This window comes from Schistocerca nitens, chromosome 9, assembly GCF_023898315.1.
Source record: "Schistocerca nitens isolate TAMUIC-IGC-003100 chromosome 9, iqSchNite1.1, whole genome shotgun sequence".
NCBI lineage: Eukaryota > Metazoa > Arthropoda > Insecta > Orthoptera > Acrididae > Schistocerca > Schistocerca nitens.
The window spans coordinates 289686620-289707110 of record NC_064622.1 but is presented as its reverse complement, the minus strand read 5'-3'; the positions used below and the strand labels follow the sequence as shown (position 1 = coordinate 289707110).

The following is a 20491-nucleotide window of genomic DNA, read 5'->3' as shown; positions in this document are numbered from 1 at the left end:
TTCCATAATATGGACACCTAGACTCTGAACATCTTGTGCTGTGGTTCCATACACAAGAGCTTTCAAATGCCCCCAAAATTAGGTGTAGGTCCAGAGAGCATGTATGCCAGGCAATAATGAATTCAGTGACAAATGGACAGATAGAGATGGACCAGCATAATACATATAACATAATTTCTTCATCTACATGTGAGGAAAGTGTCCTGAAATTTTTGCTGTATATTTTTGTTACACCCTGTATATAGTCCACAATCATCCCAAGTCTTCCTTTATAACTGGTAGACTACATCTCTCAGACAATCCCTCATGAAAATTTTTACAACATAACTTAAAATTGCTAGTGTCCCCTTACCCTTAGTCATGCCACCATGGCACTCCTCCTTGTGGTGCTTAATCTTAATGTTTTTTGTCCTCTTAAACACTTGAGGATACATTTCTTAACACTACTGGTATTACATTTTTCATGCACACAACGGTATTCATTCTCTCCATTTCCATCTTCTGTCACTCGTACACAACTGGTGATCCAGTTGAAATACGGCTTCCCGGTTAAGACACAAGTTGAAAATATGGTCACTACTTTTTATTAACTTAAATTTGCCATATTTCGTGACAGTACCTTTTCCATTAAACGTTTGCAAGGTGATATTAGTCTTGGCTTCAGTTGTCTAAGTATGATTCCACAATGCATCGTTGTCGGCTGCAGAAAAGACGTGGTTCAAAGTGTTTCTCTCATTTTGGTGTTTCAAATACAGTTTCTTCAAATGTAATTTCTTCTTTTCAGTTAATACAAAAATAATAGTAACATAATTCAAAATTATTTAGGACTTCGACCTTCACAATGTTCTTCCATCATCACACACCAACAGTTAGCTGCCGACTCTGTAGTCAAAGACGACTCTAGCGTCAAAGATACTTTACACAATCCACAAGTTTCCATTTGTAATCAGTCTCTTTGCTATTCTTCGATACATTTCCTAATAGTAAACAATATGCTTTCACTCTCAAAAACAGAAGTAAATTAACATATGATAAGACAAATTATAATAAAGTCTGACAAAAATATAAGAAAACATTTACACTTCGGTATCGAAAAATGTGGTAAAAAAAAAAAAAAAACATTTCCCAGATCCATTACAACTGCTCCCCAGGGCTTTTGTTGTTATGGACATATACAACAAAATCCCGACCACTCTCAGTAATGGATCTGTATTACACAATTAGTACACTAATGATGCAGTCTGATAACCTCTTCCAAATTTGGACTCTTTGAATCTGTGGACTTGTTACTGGCTGTTGTTGCAATGATACTTCCCCATCAATCCCATACACAAAAATTCAAGTAAAGAAATTATTTGACATGACAAATATATATGGTATAAAACATACATGAAAAATATTCTAACATACAGCATACAGATTAAAAATAATAGAAAGGTAAAACTCCTTTGCTAGAATAAGATTTAATTTAATTTTTTTTATATACATTTTTTTTAACTTCTGATTTTTTTAATTTTTTTTTAAATTAGTTGTGGTTTTTTTTGTTTTTTGTATTTTTTTTTTTTTTTTGCTTATGATTTTCTTTTTTTTAGTACAGCTAAAGATACATCAGTATTATCTAAATTTTTTTTTTCAATTATTTATGTACACTTGCCTCTCTACTACAATATTACTACAAGTCACATTCTTATGAAGAGTACTTTTGCTCCCCACAACATCAGTATAAACAACAATAAACTGCTCACATATCATGAGGCTTTATCTAAAATTGGTTTTGAAACTTATACCTTTGCATGCATGTCCTCACATGCATGCCTTCACCCACAGGGAAGACTTAGCTTCCAAAAATTAGAAAAAATTCAGAAATGCTCACCAGAGAGACTTTTTTTTGTAAAAATAGTAAAAATAAATCTTTCTCTCATTCTTTGTTACATCAGTGTTTCTTCATCAGTTTCAATTAACATGTGACTTCAAATTATTAATTTATACATGCAAATATACATACTTGGTTGTACAGGTAGTTTTGTCCTAACAAGCATATTCCAGTGGAGGACTTTTGTTTTTGATGATAATAGATTATTTAAATTTTTTTTTTAATTATGATTTCTGTTTATACAGTTTTAAAGAGACAACATTCCTGAGACCAAATAATTTTTTTGACTTAGGATACACCAAACGACAAGCATTAGGGTGTGGATTTTCTATGACTTCAAAATGCCCAATATAGATATCAAAGAATTTTTTAATTTCTGAAGTTAACATTTTTGATTTTTCATGAGATTTGACCAGAACAAGATCCCCAATTTTAAAAGTGGTTAATCATACCCTATTGTTATGTCTTTTATTCCTCTTTTCCCCTTGTTTCCTCATAGTTTCCCTGACAATATCTTCTCTCTCTTGCATAGTTAAAGGTGTACATTTAGGAAACTCAATAAGTTCTGATATAAGATTTGGAGGTCTAATATTAAACATAATCTCATACGGTGAAAATCCTGTGGAACTATGTTGTAGGCTATTCATAATATCTTCAAAATTTCGAATGTGCTCAAACCAGGTTGGACGTTTATGGCTACAATAGGTTCTACAAAGTCTCCCAATTTCTCTCATATATCTTTCTGCAGGATTGGTGGACGGAGAATAAACAGATATAAGTATATGCTTCAATTTTGACCTTTCAATAAACTTTTTCCAAACTTTAGAGGTGAACTGTGAACCATTATCTGATAATATAGCTTTTGGTTTACCCACCTGTGCGAACTAATCTCTTTCAATTTTTATTATAATTTCATGGCTAGTAGCTTTTTTCACTGGATATAGTTTAATTAATTTTGAAAATACATCTACCATAACAAATATGTAACAGTGACCACCTTTACTCTTTGGTAACATTCCATATAAGTCCTTTGCGATAAGATCTAAAGGTTTTTCCGGAATAATGTTTTGCATCTCCCCACCACATCTTTGATTGCTCACTTTAACTCTCTGACATTTGTCACAGGTTGCCAATTCTTTTCTTACCTTCTTTCCAATATTGTAAAAATAAACATTTTCTTGTATCTTTTGAATGCACTTCTGTATCCCACAATGACCAAAACTTTCATGTATGTAAATGATCAGCTTATCAGCATCTGCCTCTGGCCAACACAGTTTCCAATTATCAGAATCTACATATGTTCTCTGAAATAAAATCCCCTTATGTAATTTGTAAAATTTATCAAGTTTCTCATACCCCTTTTTGCCTAAACATTCTTTGATTAATTTCCAACTCTGATCCAAATTTTGATTTTTTCTAATTTTGTTACACATAGCTCTAATTGTTTTCTCATTTTCCACCCCTTTCAAGTATCTAATTTTAAATTGCTTTTCCTCCTCTTGTTCAAAAATCTCCTTTTCTCCCCCAATTGGTAACCTTGAAAGTGAATCAGCTACTACATTCTCAGAACCTTTAATGTGTTTGATCTCGAAGTCAAACTGTTGCAGAAATATTGCCCATCTGGTCAATCTACTGTGGTATAATTTGCACTCTTGTAAGTAACTCAAAGCTTTATGATCCGAAAATACTATGGTTTTATGTCCAATAAGGTAAATTCTAAATTTTGTAAAAGCCCAATGAATTGCCAAAAGTTCCTTCTCTGTGACTGTATAATTTTTCTCATGCTTGAGCAACATTCTGCTTGCAAATGCTATGGTACAATGTATCTTAACTCCATTCTCTACTCTTTCTTGAAATAACTCTGCTCCAAGCCCATAATTACTGCTATCAGTGTTCAAACAAAATGGTAAATTAAAATCAGGTCTGTGTAATAAGTGTTGCTTCCTCAACTCTTGCTTAATTTTATCAAACTCTTCCTGACAACTTTTATCCCAAACCCAAATAGTGTTTTTCTTAAGTAACTGACTTAAACATGGTGCATTCAGACTCTGATCACTTATATGTTTTCGGTAATAACCGCATAACCCAAAGAACGACTTTAATTGTTTTTTAGTCTTAGGAATAGGAATTTCTGAAATTGCTTTAATTTGTTCTGGATCTGCCAAAATTCCCTTGTCTGTGACAACATGACCCAAAAATTTTAATTCAGAAACTGCAAACTTACATTTCTCTAATTTCAATGTCATCCCCCCTTTTCTAAGTTTTTCACAAACTGACTTCAAAATCGAAAAATGTTCCTCCCAATTTTGCCCTGTAACCAAAATGTCATCTACATAGATTATCAGTTTAGACGCAAGTTCTTGCCCCAGTACATGATCCAAAGCTCTTATAAATTCGGAAACAGAAGAATTTAACCCAAATGGCACAACACAATATTGGTAACTCTTACCATTGTACAAGAAAGCAGTATATTTTCTAGAATTAACCGAAAGTGGTACTTGATGAAAACCCGAAGTTAGATCCAAACTTGACATATATTTTATATCTGTAAATTTATAGAGTAACTCATCAATATTTTCAGGATGGTCTGTCTGTCTGAACAAAATTTTGTTTAAGTGTCTAGAGTCCAAAACCAATCTTACTCCACCATCTTTTTTTGAAACTACAACTAGAGGATTATTATATGCACTGATACTCCTTTCTATTATATTACATCCTTCCATTTTTTTTCAGCTCTTTCTCAACAGCAGGTCTTTTTGATATTGCAATACTGTATGGTTTTATGAAAAATGGTTCATGAGGTTTTACCTGAAGCTCACACTGGTAACCCTTTACCCTACCAGGTATGTCACTGAAAACATCACTGTATTCCTACAGCAGATTTTCTAACTGTTGTTTTTGCTCCCCAGATAAATTTTGTGTTTCTGAAATTTTCAAATTTACTAAATTCCCAATTCAACTTCATCAGTATCAAATCTATGAGTTTCAATATTCTCCAATCTATTTTCTTTTAGTAAATTGATACTGTCAAAATTTCCATTACTCTGATCACCAAGTGTGTTCACAAAATTTGTCTGAATGTATTCCCTTTCACTAGTTTCTATCAAAAGTTTTCTTCCAACCCAATCAAATGCTGTATTTACTTTTACTATCCAATTCATACCCAAAAGAAAATCCTCATTAAATTCCTGAATTACAAAACATCCATGTGTGAACAACTTGCCTTCAATTAAGAATGTCACTAAAGCCTGGCTTTTTACCAATTTACTGCTCTTCCCAGTAGCACCTTTTATCTTTACCCCAACAACTGGCATTTCAACATAATCTTTCCCCACTTTCAATTTCTTGCTTAACCTTTCAGATATTCCCGAGAACTCACTTCCTGTATCGATTAAACATTTACCAATCCATGACCCAATTTGAACTTTTATATAAGGACTGCAAAATTGATCACTTTTCTCAGAACCTGTATCCTCATGTAATAAATCACTTTCAATTTCCCCAAACCTATACTTATCAGAATCATATGGTATATCATTACATGTATTGTTTGTCACAGTTATAAAATTTGCACAAGATACAAAATTGTCATTAGTACTCTCTATTATCTCAAATAGCCAAGAATTTTCATTCAAATCACATTGTATACTACTGAAGTATTTATCCTTCAGCTTTTCAAAAATAAAATATCTCATCTTTTTCCACCACTCAGGACATACAGTTTCACATACATTAATAAGCATCTTTCTAAAGTTCTTGTCAAAAGAAATAGTTTCACTGTTCAGCCATATATTCATAAGAAATGTGTGTGTGTGTCATTAGTGTCTGTAAAAGTTTCACTTAGGCTAGAAGTTATACATGTGTCATCATCATTTGTGTAGTCAGATTCTTTACCAACAACATCAAAATTCACACTTTCACATACATACAGCTTGTGAGCCTTATTCATCCTGGTAACATCCCTGGGAATTTCTATAATATTCTCACTATTTAATCCATTTTCAACCATGTGTATACTCAACTCCCTATTTAAACTAATGAAATACCTTTCCTCAACATCATCATCAATACCATTACCATCATTATCAACTTTATCATCAACATCATTATCATTACACATATTCAGGTCATACACATTCAAATTATCCCCCAAAATATTATTTCCTCTTTCTAAAGTTACCAGATCCCTTTCACCAACATTTTCATTCTTACAGCATACATTCTCTCTTTCATTCACACACGTCTCTGAACTACAACAAATTACATCATCTGACAAAGTGTTGTTCTTTTCTACCCAAGTGTAAAACTCTGTTAAATTGAATGAATCACAATTACTTTTATCTACTGTATGTTCTTGTGTATTGAAAATGTTATCTTTATCATCATTATTTTCCTCTTGAAATTTCTTCAATAAGTAACAACTAATGACCTCATGTGATAGCTTAGGTTTGGAACTGTCATGTTTGAGTTTGTGATAGTCACATCCATTGGTCCTTTCATCATGCTCACCTTCTGCCTCAACCTTGCGGACCTTCAAGGGGGCGTCTACTCGTTTTTTATTTCCGGTTCCTGTTTGAACTGCTGATTATGGTTCTGCCAATGTCTCTGATCAACATTTCTGATCCCATTCCTATGCCAAACATTACCTGATTGTTGGTAATTTCTATTGTACTGATCTCTAACAAAATTTCTGTCATTTTGATCCCCAAAGTGTTCTCTATTTTGTTGATTATTAACGCGAAAATGTTGTTCTTGTTTTGGATAAAAATTATGGTCCCTCTTTTGAAAATTGTTATATCCCCCTGAATTTTGACTGACACCATGATAATTGTTTTGTTCCCTTTTTTTTAAAGTTGTCATTTCCCCAATTTTGACCATCACCTATCTGAGTAAACCCACTGTGTGTTCTTGTTGTTACCCTATCCAACTTATCAATATAATTGAGAAACTGCTCTACATTACTGTCAGGACAATGAACTAAACTCAACTGCATTGCTGATGGCAATCTTCTCTTTAAGGTATCAATTTTGATCAAGTCATCCAAAGGTTTTGTTAAATGAATAAGTTTTTGAAGTTCACTTTTGCAAAATTGTTTCATGTTCCCATCTGATTCTCTATAGTTTCGCCCATTCAAAAATTCACTTTTGATTCTAGTTTGTTTAAGATCATCCCAAAATTTTTCCAGAAATTTTGATTCAAATTCTGAAAAGGTCATCCCCAAAGTTACAATCTGGTTTGCCCAAGTCAAAGCTTCCCCTTCCAAGAATTTTTTCACAAATTTAATTTTTATTTCATCTGGTGAGTGAGGTAAAAAACAATCCTTACAATACTGTATAAAATCAACGGGATGTAAGGGTCCATCTACCGAAAAGTGCTTCACTGGAATATTAGATACAAGATTACATGTGTTGACATTGTAATTTTTGCTTTGAAATTCGATGTCAAAATTTTCAATTTTTTCACTAAGTTCTTTGACAGATTTTTTGTTTTCTAAATCATTGCATTCTACTTTTTCTTCTAGAGTAACCAAACGATTGTCAGTTTTTTGTTCTACATTTTTTACTAAAACTTTTGTATTCTCATCCAAATTTTTAATTTCCCCTTTTATCTCATTAAATTCAATTAAATTTCTTTCCCTATCTGCCAGTAACTCATTTTTTACAGTATTAATGTCACCGCTCAATTTAACATCAATTTCATTTACTTTTGCTTCCACAGATTCAATTTTTTCCTCAACACTGCCAACTCTGTTCGAAAGCTCACCCACTTGGGTATTGACTGCTTGGACTTGCAACAAAATGTTATCAATTTTTTCATCCCAGTACGTCTTATTGTCGTCAACTGATTGTCTAATTTCATCCCAGTACGTCTTATTGTCGTCAACTGATTGTCTAATTTCTTTCGTGAAATTTACAAGAAAACTTTTCAAATCAAATTGATCAGTTTTTTCTGTTTCATTTGACCTGTCCTGATGTTCGAAGTCTATTAAATTACTACTCTCTACTTTAGGCACAATACTCTTGAAAATCTCGTAAGTCATTGTGAAGAACAAAAATTTATACACAACAATACAAAACAAGATAAAAATATTGTTTTAACAAAATACAAGGGTTTCGTCACTTATCTGGAACATTCTTCTAGTGTTGCAAAACCACGTTTTCCATCCATGTGATTGTTGACCAAAATTCTTGAAGTATTTTCTTCTGTCGAAAATTATATATATATCTTTTTTTTTTTTTGCCGAAACACTTCTTCTCCAAAACTTTTACTTCCCGATGAACACAAACACTGTAACACACATTCTGAAGAAACTGGTATTAACACACAAAAATTTTCTTCCTCGTAGCACTGTTGAAGATCTCGTGAACACAATATCCCGGCACTGAGCCCCCAGTTGAAATACGGCTTCCCGGTTAAGACACAAGTTGAAAATATGGTCACTACTTTTTATTAACTTAAATTTGCCATATTTCGTGACAGTACCTTTTCCATTAAACGTTTGCAAGGTGATATTAGTCTTGGCTTCAGTTGTCTAAGTATGATTCCACAATGCATCGTTGTCGGCTGCAGAAAAGACGTGGTTCAAAGTGTTTCTCTCATTTTGGTGTTTCAAATACAGTTTCTTCAAATGTAATTTCTTCTTTTCAGTTAATACAAAAATAATAGTAACATAATTCAAAATTATTTAGGACTTCGACCTTCACAATGTTCTTCCATCATCACACACCAACAGTTAGCTGCCGACTCTGTAGTCAAAGACGACTCTAGCGTCAAAGATACTTTACACAATCCACAAGTTTCCATTTGTAATCAGTCTCTTTGCTATTCTTCGATACATTTCCTAATAGTAAACAATATGCTTTCACTCTCAAAAACAGAAGTAAATTAACATATGATAAGACAAATTATCATAAATTCTGACAAAAATATAAGAAAACATTTACACTTCGGTATCGAAAAATGTGGTAAAAAAAAAATAACATTTCCCAGATCCATTACACAGTCTACTTTGATCTGCATTGCCTCAAGATTATTTGCTCAGGCGGAGCTCCACCTCAGGTAGTTGAAGCCCATTCAAAATAAGAGTCAAACTTACTAGGGTGCCAGATAATATGATACTCAAGGATGCAGACATACATTGTTGTTTCACCTGATACTGATGCACATACTGTAGCATCTGTTCATAGGTTGCTTTGAGCTGCTTCAGAGAAAGGATAAGATTGAGTTTCAAGGTATTATTGAGAGAGGTCAAATTTTGTGTTTGTAACATTCCCATCCAGTTTCTCTGGTCAACACAGATGTGGATGTGTTATGTTCAGTCTGGTGATTCCTGTGGCTGACAAGTGGAATGTTGATCCCATCTTGTCACAACCTGAACCATTAAATAGTAACCCATTACCATTCAGTTCCACCCTCTTTGCCCTTGTGAGCCTACCTTGCTCATAGCAGTTCACCTCTGCCATAATGGTTTCATACACAGCAAAGATCCAGATTCACAGTGTCAGCCTTTTACTTCAAAAATTCCATCACATCACTTATCAGTGTCCATAGTTTGCATGTACTGTTCAGTATCTCCTCCTCCTTGCCTTTATCAACTGTGTGATATGCCACTCTGTCACTGTCTTATTCACCTTTACCATCTTCTCCACTTCTTCTGTGGTATTGTTTATCTCCCTGATGTCACTTTCATCTGCATTTCTTAACACCATTTTGAATAATACTCTCTCAGCATTCAACTGCCCTCTCTCACGTTGTTATAAGATGTATGTTACCATATTTATTTCATGATGCATCTGTTACAGTACACCATTGACTGAATTATAATAACCACGACATACAATAATATATTCCACATGTCATCTTCATTACACCTTGCTGTTTCTGAAAATCACACTTTCCCCATGTTAATCCTATATATCTTCATAACTACACTACAAACAACACAAAAGACGCATATCATCACCCCTCATTTCTTTGGTCTTAATCTCTATGACATTTCCCCACACAAGTCACGTAACAATTTCATGCTCACCCTCTTCATCACAGTTTTTGCCCTTTCTCTTCACCCTGTACATTGATCAAACTGGCAATGTATCAGAAACACCTTGAAATGGTCATAGGTCTCCAACATGAACTGTTGTTGTCTTAGCTGACAATTGAAACTTGAAATTTACTCGTGATGTTGTCTCTCTCACCTGTTATGGCTGTTAGAACCTTGTCACAAACATTTTTATTTTACCCTTGAAGGGTGTAAGGGCTTGCCAAAAAATGGTTCAAATGGCTCTGAGCAGTATGGGACATAACATCTGAGGTCATCAGTCCCCTAGAACTTAGAACTACGTAAACGTAAGTAATGTAAGGACATCACACACATCCATGCCCGAGGCAGGATTCGAACCTGCAACCGTAGCGGTCACGCGGTTCCAAACTGAAGCACCTAGAACTGCTTGGCCACACCAGCCAGCTGTTGTTGTTGTTGTCTTCAGTCCTGAAACTGGTTTGATGCAGCTCTCCATGCTACTCTATCCTGTGCAAGCTTCTTCATCTCCCAGTACTTACTGCAACCTACATCCTTCTGAATCTGCTTAGTGTATTCATCTCTTGGTCTCCCTCTACGATTTTTACCCTCCACACTGCCCTCCAATGCTAAATTGGTGATCCCTTGATGCCTCAGAACATGTCCTACCAGCCGGTCCCTTCTTCTTGTCAAGTTGTGCCACAAACTCCTCTTCTCCCCAATTCTATTCAATACTTCCTCATTAGTTATGTGATCTACACATCTAATCTTCAGCATTCTTCTGAAGCACCACATTTCAAAAGCTTCTATTCTCTTCTTGTCCAAACTATTTATCGTCCATGTTTCACTTCCATACATGGCTACACTCCATACAAAGACTTACAGAAATACCTTCCTGACACTTAAATCTATACTTGATGTTAACAAATTTCTCTTCTTCAGAAACACTTTCCTTGCCACTGCCAGTCTACATTTTATATCTTCTCTATTTTGACCATCATCAGTTATTTTGCTCCCCAAATAGCAAAACTCCTTTACTACTTTAAGTGTCTCAATTCCTAATCTAATTCCTTCAGCATCACCTCACTTAATTTGACTACATTCCATTATCCTCGTTTTGCTTTTGTTGATGTTCATCTTATATCCTCCTTTCAAGACACTGTCCAATCTGTTCAACTGCTCTTCCAAGTCATTTTCTGTCTCTGACAGAATTACAGTGTCATCGGCGAACCTCAACGTTTTTATTTCTTCTCCATGGACTTTAATACCTACTCCAAATTTTTCTTTTGTTTCCTTTACTGCTTGCTCAATATACAGATTGAATAACATCGGGGAGAGGCTACAACCCTGTCTCACTCCCTTCCCAACCACTGCTTCCCTTTCATGCCCCTCAACTCTTATAACTGTCATCCGGTTTCTGTACAAATTGTAAATAACCTTTTGCTCCCTGTATTTTACCCCTGCCACCTTTAGAATTTGAAAGAGAGTATTCCAGTCAGCATTGTCAAAAGCTTTCTCTAAGTCCACAAATGCTAGAAATGTAGGTTTGCCCTTCCTTAATCTATTTTCTAAGATAAGTCGTAGGGTCAGTATTGGCTCACGTGTTCCAACATTTCTGGAGAATCCAAACTGATCCTTCGCTGAGGTCGGCTTCTACCAGTTTTTCCATTCGTCTGTAAAGAATTTGCGTTAGTATTTTGCAGCTGTGACTTATTAAACTGATAGTTCAGTAATTTTCACATCTGTCGACACCTGCTTTCTTTGGGATTGGAATTATTATATTCTTCTTGAAGTCTGAGGGTATTTCACCTGTCTCATACATTTTGCTCACCAAATGGTAGAGTTTTGTCAGGACTGGCTCTCCCAAGGCCGTCAGTAGTTCCAATGGAATGTTGTCTACTCCGGGGGCCTTGTTTGGACTCAGGTCTTTCAGTGCTGTCAAACTCTTCACGCAGTATTGTATCTCCAATTTCATCTTCATCTACATCCTCTTCCATTTCCATAATATTGTTCTCAAGTACATCGCCCTTCTATAGACCCTCTATATACTCCTTCCACCTTTCTGCTTTCCCTTCTTTGCTTAGAACTGGGTTTCCATCTGAGCTCTTGATATTTATACAAGTGGCTCTCCTTTCTCCAGAGGTCTCTTTAATTTTCCTGTAGGCAGTATCTATCGTACCCCTAGTGAGATAAGCCTCTACATCCTTACATTTGTCCTCTGGCCATCCCTGCTTAGCCATTTTGCACTTCCTGTTGATCTCATTTTTGAGACGTTTGTATTCCCTTTTGCCTGCTTCTTTTACTGCGTTTTTATATTTTCTCCTTTCATCAGTTAAATTCAATATTTCTACTGTTACCCAAGGATTTCTACTAGCCCTCGTCTTTTTACCTACTTGATCCTCTGCTGCCTTCACTACTTCATCCCTCAGAGCTACCCATTCTTCTTCCACTGTATTTCTTTCCCCCATTCCTGTCAATTGTTCCCTTATGCTCTCCCTGAAACTCTGTACAACCTCTGGTTTAGTCAGTTTATCTAGGTCCCATCTCCTTAAATTCCCACCTTTTTGCAGTTTCTTCAGTTTTAATCTGCAGTTCATAACCAATAGATTGTGGTCAGAGTCCACATTTGCCCCTGGAAATGTCTTACAATTTAAAACCTGGTTCCTAAATCTCTGTCTTACCATTATATAATCTATCTGATACCTTCTAGTATCTCCAGGATTCTTCCATGTATACAACCTTCTTTTATGATTCTTGAACCAAGTGTTAGCTATGACTAAGTTATGCTCCATGCAAAATTCTAACAGGTGGCTTCCTCTTTCATTTCTCTCCCCCAATCCATATTCACCCACTATGTTTCCTTCTCTCCCTTTTCCTACTCTCGAATTCCAGTCACCCATGACTATAAAATTTTCGTTTCCCTTCACTACCTGAATAATTTCTTTTATCTCATCATACATTTCATCAATTTCTTCATCATCTGCAGAGCTAGTTGGCATATAAACTTGCACTACTGTAGTAGGCATGGGCTTCGTGTCTATCTTGGCCACAATAATGCGTTCACTATGCTGTTGGTAGTAGCTTGCCCGCACTCCTATTTTTTTATTCACTATTAAACCTACTCCTGCATTACCCTATTTGATTTTGTATTTATAACCCTGTATTCACCTGACCAAAGGTCTTGTTCCTCCTGCCACCGAACTTCACTAATTCCCACTATATCTAAATTTAACCTATCCATTTCCCTTTTTAAATTTTCTAACCTGCCTGCCCGATTAAGGGATCTGACATTGCACGCTCCGATCCGTAGAACGCCAGTTTTCTTTCTCTTGATAACGACCTCCTCTTGAGTAGTCCCCGCCCGGAGATCCGAATGAGGGACTATTTTACCTCCGGAATATTTTACCCAGAGGACACCATCATCATTTAACCATACAGTAAAGCTGCATGCCCTCGGGAAAAATTATGGCTGTAGTTTCCCCTTGCTTTCAGCCGTTCACAGTACCAGCACAGCAAGGCCGTTTTGGTTAGTGTTGCAAGGTCAGATCAGTCAATCATCCAGACTGTTGCCCCTGCAACTACTGAAAAGGCTGCTGCCCCTCTTCAGGAACCACACGTTTGTCTGGCCTCTCAACAGATATCCCTCCATTGTGGTTGCACCTACATTATGGCCATCTGTATCGCTGAGGCACGCAAGCCTCCCCACCAACGGCAAGGTCCATGGTTCGTGGAGGTGGACCAGCCAGCTATGTCTTGCCATTTCAGGGGTCTGTTATTTGGTTTCTGCATGTGTTTCCATATTTCCTGTAGTATCTTGGCAAAATTGGGGACTGGTTCCTGTCCTTACCAATTTTTAGTCTGATTACTTCAAATGTTTATGTTCCATTCACCAACTGAGTAGGGTATAGCCTGGTAACACTATGAACTTTCAAATTGTATGTTATCATGACAAATGTTAAGTACTTATCCCACTCACTGTGATGAGAGTTTACATAGTAACTCAACATCTTATCAGCAGTATGATGCAAGCTCTCTCTTCTACCATTGATTTGTGGCTGCAGTGGGTTAGTTATTAATTTAGAAACCTTTAGAAAATGACACAATTGTTTCAGTTCCGACATGAAATTCCTCACTTGGTCCATGATAAAAATCTCATAGAATGGAATAGAATAGAAGTTTTTTATCTGGTGATGTACAATTTCAACTCATTGACTTAACGTATAGAAGACTTGTCAAAACATAAAAACTGGTTTACAGTTTCTTGTATAATATAGTTCTTGTAATATCATTTATACAATGTACAGTACTGGATATGTAATTAATATGCAAGTAATAATTTTTTTTAAAGTAACAAACTTTCAAAAATTAACGGTCCTAAAGACATGCTCTTTCCTGCTCAACTTTTCAGGCTGTCCTTTGTGAATTCTTCTTCTACTGAATAATAACATTTCTTCACTAATTTCTCGTGTAAGGTTTTACGTGCTTCTAAATTTGTACTGATATTATAATATAAATGGATAGACAAAAAATCTACTCACCAAGCGGTGGCAGGGAAACACACACACAAAAGGGTTTGACTTTTACAAGCTCTCAGACCCAGTGGCTCCTCCTTCTGGAAGAAGAGTTGAAGGGGAAGGAAAAGGGGGGAAGAAAAAAGACTGGATCCAAAAGGTTGTAAAAGTTAGACCCTCTTGTGTGTGTGTATGTTCCCCTGATGCCACTTGGTGAGTAGACTTTTTATCTATCCATTTACATTATATTATCAACAATTGATTATTTTCCTTGTTATAAATTTGTTGACCATGGCTTGCACCACCCTAGCTGCTTGATGAGACAGGATAATGATCACCATCATGTACTGTGAAAAGTGCTTAGTAATTATCAAAATTAAATGCTATCCCATGGAACTCCAGTACAATTGACATAGGAGGCCCATCCCTATTATTTCAGATGGTTTTGTTGCTTCCAGCCACTTTTGTAATGATGTTTTCTTATGGCTTTCTTCTACTAACTGTGCACACAGCTCAAAATTCTTTACATATTTGTTCACATCTTCCTTCCCCCCTACCACCAGTACCACTTTCTAACTCCTTGGTTCGTTGCCCTCTGACCTCCACGCCCAGATAACATTGGTATGTGTTTCCCTTAACACTTCTTTCCTGAGTTTAACTGACACCACCACACATGGTCCTAACCTAGTTGTCTTATGTAACAGCCCCCCCCCCCCCCCCCCTCACACACACATGCTGAACTGCAGTTACATCGTGTACAGCTTGTACTTGTGTCAGCAGTTTGTGCTGCTTGTCATTCAGTAAGGCCATGTCCTCAGTGCCTGCACTATTGCATGATGGGAGTGGCGACTGGGTGGGGGTAAGGAGGAGGCTGGGGCAGTGAGGGGGAGGGATAGTATGGTGGGATTGGCGGACAGTCAAGTGTTGCAGTTTACCAGCAGTATCCCAAATAGTCAATGATCTCTGTGATATTGGATATGAGTTATGCTTTGGTTATTGTTGTACTATTAAAATTTTGATAATCACAGCAGAATCTAATTTCTTAGAACGATCTGCTGATTTTTTTGACACGACCATGACAGCTCCCCCTACGAACTAGTACTCTCCTCTATTATGCCATCAGCTAGCTGTTGGTTAATGAAATCATCCATAATTGGTTGTAAATGCCAAGTTATATAATACAGTTTCTGATGTACTGGTACCCTGTTTCCTGTAGGAATTTGGTGTTGTGTTACGTGTGTTGCCAGTTAAGGGCACCTGAGTATAAAATAAATCCTCAAATTATATTAATAGTATCTGCACTTCTGGTCTTTCTGGTTTTTCCAGATGCTCTACCTTCTTACACAGTGAAGTTTAAGTGATGGCCTGCATCTGATTATTCTTCATATCTTATGCGCTCCAGTCATCCTCCTCCAGGTAGTCCAGATTTGCAACTAACAGACCCATTGCTAGTTTCACCTCATCACTGCCAAAATTATCTATATTCACAGGTACCATTTTCCTGCCATCTCTCCTGTACATGTACAATGCTCCTTACAAAACAACATGAGTATCCAATACATCATTCTGTTTTAGTGGTTCTGCTACACATAACATATCAACAGGTAATACAGGTTCTACGCTCACCCAAAGCAACCTACCCATGTCATGTGGCACAATACTATGAGAATCTAGCCTTAGTGTTTTTGTACACAATTAAATTGATGCATTCCTTGAATTTTGCAGTGACAGTTTACCCTAGCTGGAATATCATCCTTATAAGTTCCGTCGTACATCGTCATATGCCAGTTTTTGCATTGTTTTGTAATAGGAAGTCCAATACAGGGATCATGTACTGATCTTCTCTTACATGAGGCACCACCTCAACAAATTGTTCGATCTGAACCACCACAGTCTGAAAATTAAATAATGCTAACGCTTACAACTTCATGTCATTGCCGACCACCCCATGCAATCTGCAGCATGGTGAGTCTAATCACTTTGGACCCAAGAGATTCTGACTTGACACTGATACATATGTCCTTGTGACCAATGACAGCTTACATTCCCTACATCTCACTGTCCCTGCCGTACCACATTCCGCATGTGCATTTGTATCTGTAACATCGAAACTTAATGGACTTGGGACTCCCTTTCATGTTTAACCTTTGTCTGCTACCTTCATGTCTATTCTAACCACTATACCTATAATTCCATTGATGGTGTCCACCTGCACCAGTCTTATCCCATTAAGGCTGCTCTAAATTGCCTGTGAATATCAAGGAGGAGGGAGGAAATTAGTGTTTAACATTCCATCAACATCTAATTCATTAGAGATGGACCACAAGCTCAGATTATGGAAGGATGGACAAGGTAAGTGGCCATGCCCATTCAGAGGGACCATCTTGGCATTTGTCTTAAGCAGTTTAAGGATATCAGGAAATCAGGACATCCATACACGGGTTTTAACCATCGTTCTTCCGAATGTGAGTCCATTGTGCTAACTACTGTGGTACCCTCCTCGGTCTGAATATGTCCTGATCATCCACTTCACGTTAGTGGAAAACATTTCTCTCAGATCCCACACCACTGTTGCTACGTTTCCTCAAACTCTGTAGCCAACCTGACAGCAATGAACAGATCTTTTGGAATACCTGTCCAAACTCAACTAGTATTTATATGAAGACAGTACTTGTTCTCGAAAGAAAAGATACTATTGATGACCATGCAGCTTTTCTCTAGAATAATTGATAAGTAATTGAAACCCAAAGCTGCCGGCAGGTGTTGTTGACATACCTCGATGGGGACAGCTGAAAATGTGTGCCCCGACTGGGACTCGAACCCGGGATCTCCTGCTTACATGGCAGACGCTCTATCCATCTGAGCCACCAAGGACACAGATGAATAGTGCGACTGCAGGGACTTATCCCTTGCACGCTTCCCGTGAGACCCACATTCCCAACTGTCCACAATTCTACATATGTAATTTACCTGATAGATATTTGCCCATTCATTCATTACTTGCGCACGCTTTGGCGATTCCCGTAAGAGTTCGGGCAACCTGTGCGCATTCGCACTGCCGGCAGCTTTGGGTTTCAATTACTTATCATTTATTCTAGAGAAAAGCTGCATGGTCATCAATAGTATCTGTTTATTCGAGAACAGTTACTGTCTTCATATATATAGTTAGAGGCTACCCAGCCATTGACCTTCGTCATCATTATCCACAGATTCATTTGTTTGGATCTTAATCTTATGTATTCCACCTGCAAAATCTTCCACTGATTGATTGTATTTCTTCCTCACACTACTCAACTGCTCAGAAGAAAATCTCTCTCAGTTTTTCTTTTTGTACCACTGTAGGAAGCCTTCCATTAACTGTTTAAATGCCTGTGGATTCCTTAACCTCTCCCTAAACCTGACAATATATTTCACCTCCACATTGAGACATAACTTCGTTACTTGCAGGAAATGAACATCAGATCAACATCCCATCTTTGCCGATGATCACACATAATCCAAGATAGACATTACATCCTCAGCTGATTTACCAGAAAAGGTTGGTAATGGCTGGATTTTTGTAGTGGCTGGAGCTATTTAAGCACCAGACTGATAATTAATGCAAAATGCTCATCCTTAACTGTAATTCATCACAGTAATTCATCTTGTCCACTCTCAACTGTGCTATTCCACGAAGTATAAAGTGCATCATATCCTGCTGGACAAAACCCTGCATATCAGACTCGGTCATTGTGGAACCATTACCCTCCATAAATTATGATACACAAAGCCCTTACAGTTACCAGATATCAACTTATACTCTATGCTATAACATTAGCCACCTTAATTTCATACACTGCTTAGCAATATGGCCGTAACAGTGGCTTGTAAAACCTTATGCTAGTACTGATTCTGCACTATGCCCTAGCAGGCTATACAGAGCACAATTTACAAATAGTGTTCATTACAGTTTTTATGAGTCTCTGACATGTCTGCTGGCTCTACTGGTTTGACTAGCATAACATTAAAGGTCCCGTGCATACACAAATAGAATCAATAGTTTGCTCACTGACCCCATTGTGTGATAACTACAAGCTGCAGCTGTTGTATCACAGTGCATGGATGCTGGACTTTTTGGCATATACTGAATTTGACTGCAGCACTTTTGACACCACCTGAAGTGGTCCAGGGCTGTAGGACCACTTCTGTGTGGGGTTGGGTCAGGGCAGTATTGTGAGGTCAGGAGAGCAGGTTTTTGGCAGCTTATACAGACGGCATCGAAAATTATTTTTTTAGCATTTGTTCAACTATACCAGTAGCACCTGGGTGGATGTGACAGCCACAGCCCCCTCAAAGTATGTGATGTAGACAAAGTGTAGTGGCAGCCAGCATGTGGCTACTATGCTGTGACATTATCTCCCAGGCATGTTGACTGCAGAACTTACGCAGTGGCATGTGGAATGTGGCCATTTAACTGGACAGTGCTGCTTGTTTATGAACCCAGTGGCTTTTAAGACTCCTAAGTTACTTGCAGATGATGCCAACCTCCAGTGGTGGAACACCCAACTCTGAGAGAGGACACATGGCACCTAGGTGTCTCACTGGTATGGAAGAGAGGGTGGTGGCTGTACTGCCCTGGTCTCATTCTGCTGTCCTCCAGGGCAGGGGTCTGGTGGAGTGGGCCAGGAGGAAGACTGCTGGCAGGGAAGTACCAAATCCAAGAAGGAGCACTTGGCACTAGCAGGTGATGCAAAGGTGGAGGTTAGAACTTGTAGCAGGTGCTTGCAGGCCCATGATACTTGGTTGGCCAGCATGGCTCTCTCATCTCTGTAGACTGCTGATGCCTATGCTCAAATTAACGGTTATTTATACTTGTTTGCCCCATTGCTGCAACCAGCATGTTGGCACATTGGTTCCCACTGGCTACCTTACATTGCTGTGGCTAAACTGTTGGTCTTCACAGTAAAGCCCAAAAAGTAGTGGTGGCATTACACCATAGTGCTTTACTAAGCATGACCATACTGAAGCTGATGTACCCTTCACTTCTTAGAATTTTTCAACTGATTTAAATTGTCAGTTATATGGGAGCCTACAGTTTAATGTTGGTTCGAAATCACAGGACCACTTCACATTTTTCCATTAACAAATCATAGCCAGTGGTGAAAGAGGTGATAAGTGGCAGCAAAAATACCCCCTGAGTCACAGAACCTCTCTCCAAACAAGTAGTTGGAGCCAAATATTTGACATCCCATGACTGGAATATTATATTCCTTCTACATTTTGGAAGAGTGGTGTATCTCAGGTTATTGATCATTGATCATGTAATCAGAATACAGGCAGTCCACTACCCTCTGTTTTTAGGGATCTGAGAGTTATGTTAAATGACATGTACTTTTGCTTCATTGAGAAACAATGCACTGCAAAATCACATTTTTTTATGTTGCAGGAAAATGTGGTGGAACTATAAGAGCATACAGAGGTGTGATAAAGTCACCTGGCTATCCAGGGAAATATGAAAGGAATATAAAATGTAAATGGCATGTTCGTGCCCCATATGATTACTATCAAATTCTGAATTTTCAACTTATGGATCTCGATTTGCCTGACAATGGTTCTTGTCATAACTATGACAATGTCACAGTCTCAGAAATATTACCCTTCAATAACACTGGTAAGCTAGCTTAAATATCACTATTAATATTAATGGTCCAAAGAAGTATCATTGAGTAAATGAATGTGTAATGTGTAACACACACAGACACACACATACGTTTGCATACCCTTGGCGCTACAGCTTGTTTGATGCATTTATGTGTGAGTGGATGTGATACATATTCAATAGTTTTCATTATTTTTATTGGAATAGAATGTATTTGTTTGTACACAAGCCTTTACCTTAATAGCACTTCTATATAATAATGGTGTCATTGTGTATAAACATTGAATTAGCAGTAATAGATATTTACAGGGTGATTCAAAAAGAATACCACAACTTTAAAAATGTGTATTTAATGAAAGAAACATAATATAACCTTCTGTTATACATCATTACAAAGAGTATTTAAAAAGGTTTTTTTTCACTCAAAAACAAGTTCAGAGATGTTCAATATG

At 37.3% G+C, this 20491-nt stretch overlaps 1 protein-coding gene across 1 annotated transcript in view; it reads left to right on the top strand.

Annotated features, from left to right (window-relative positions):
- LOC126204186 (cubilin-like) overlaps positions 1 to 20491 on the top strand; it is a 1516445-nt gene that overhangs the window by 1090906 nt on the left and 405048 nt on the right. Inside the window, exon 46 of the mRNA XM_049938590.1 lies at positions 19827 to 20051. Within this exon, the coding sequence (XP_049794547.1) occupies positions 19827 to 20051 (225 nt within the window). The remainder of the gene's footprint in view (positions 1 to 19826; positions 20052 to 20491) is intronic.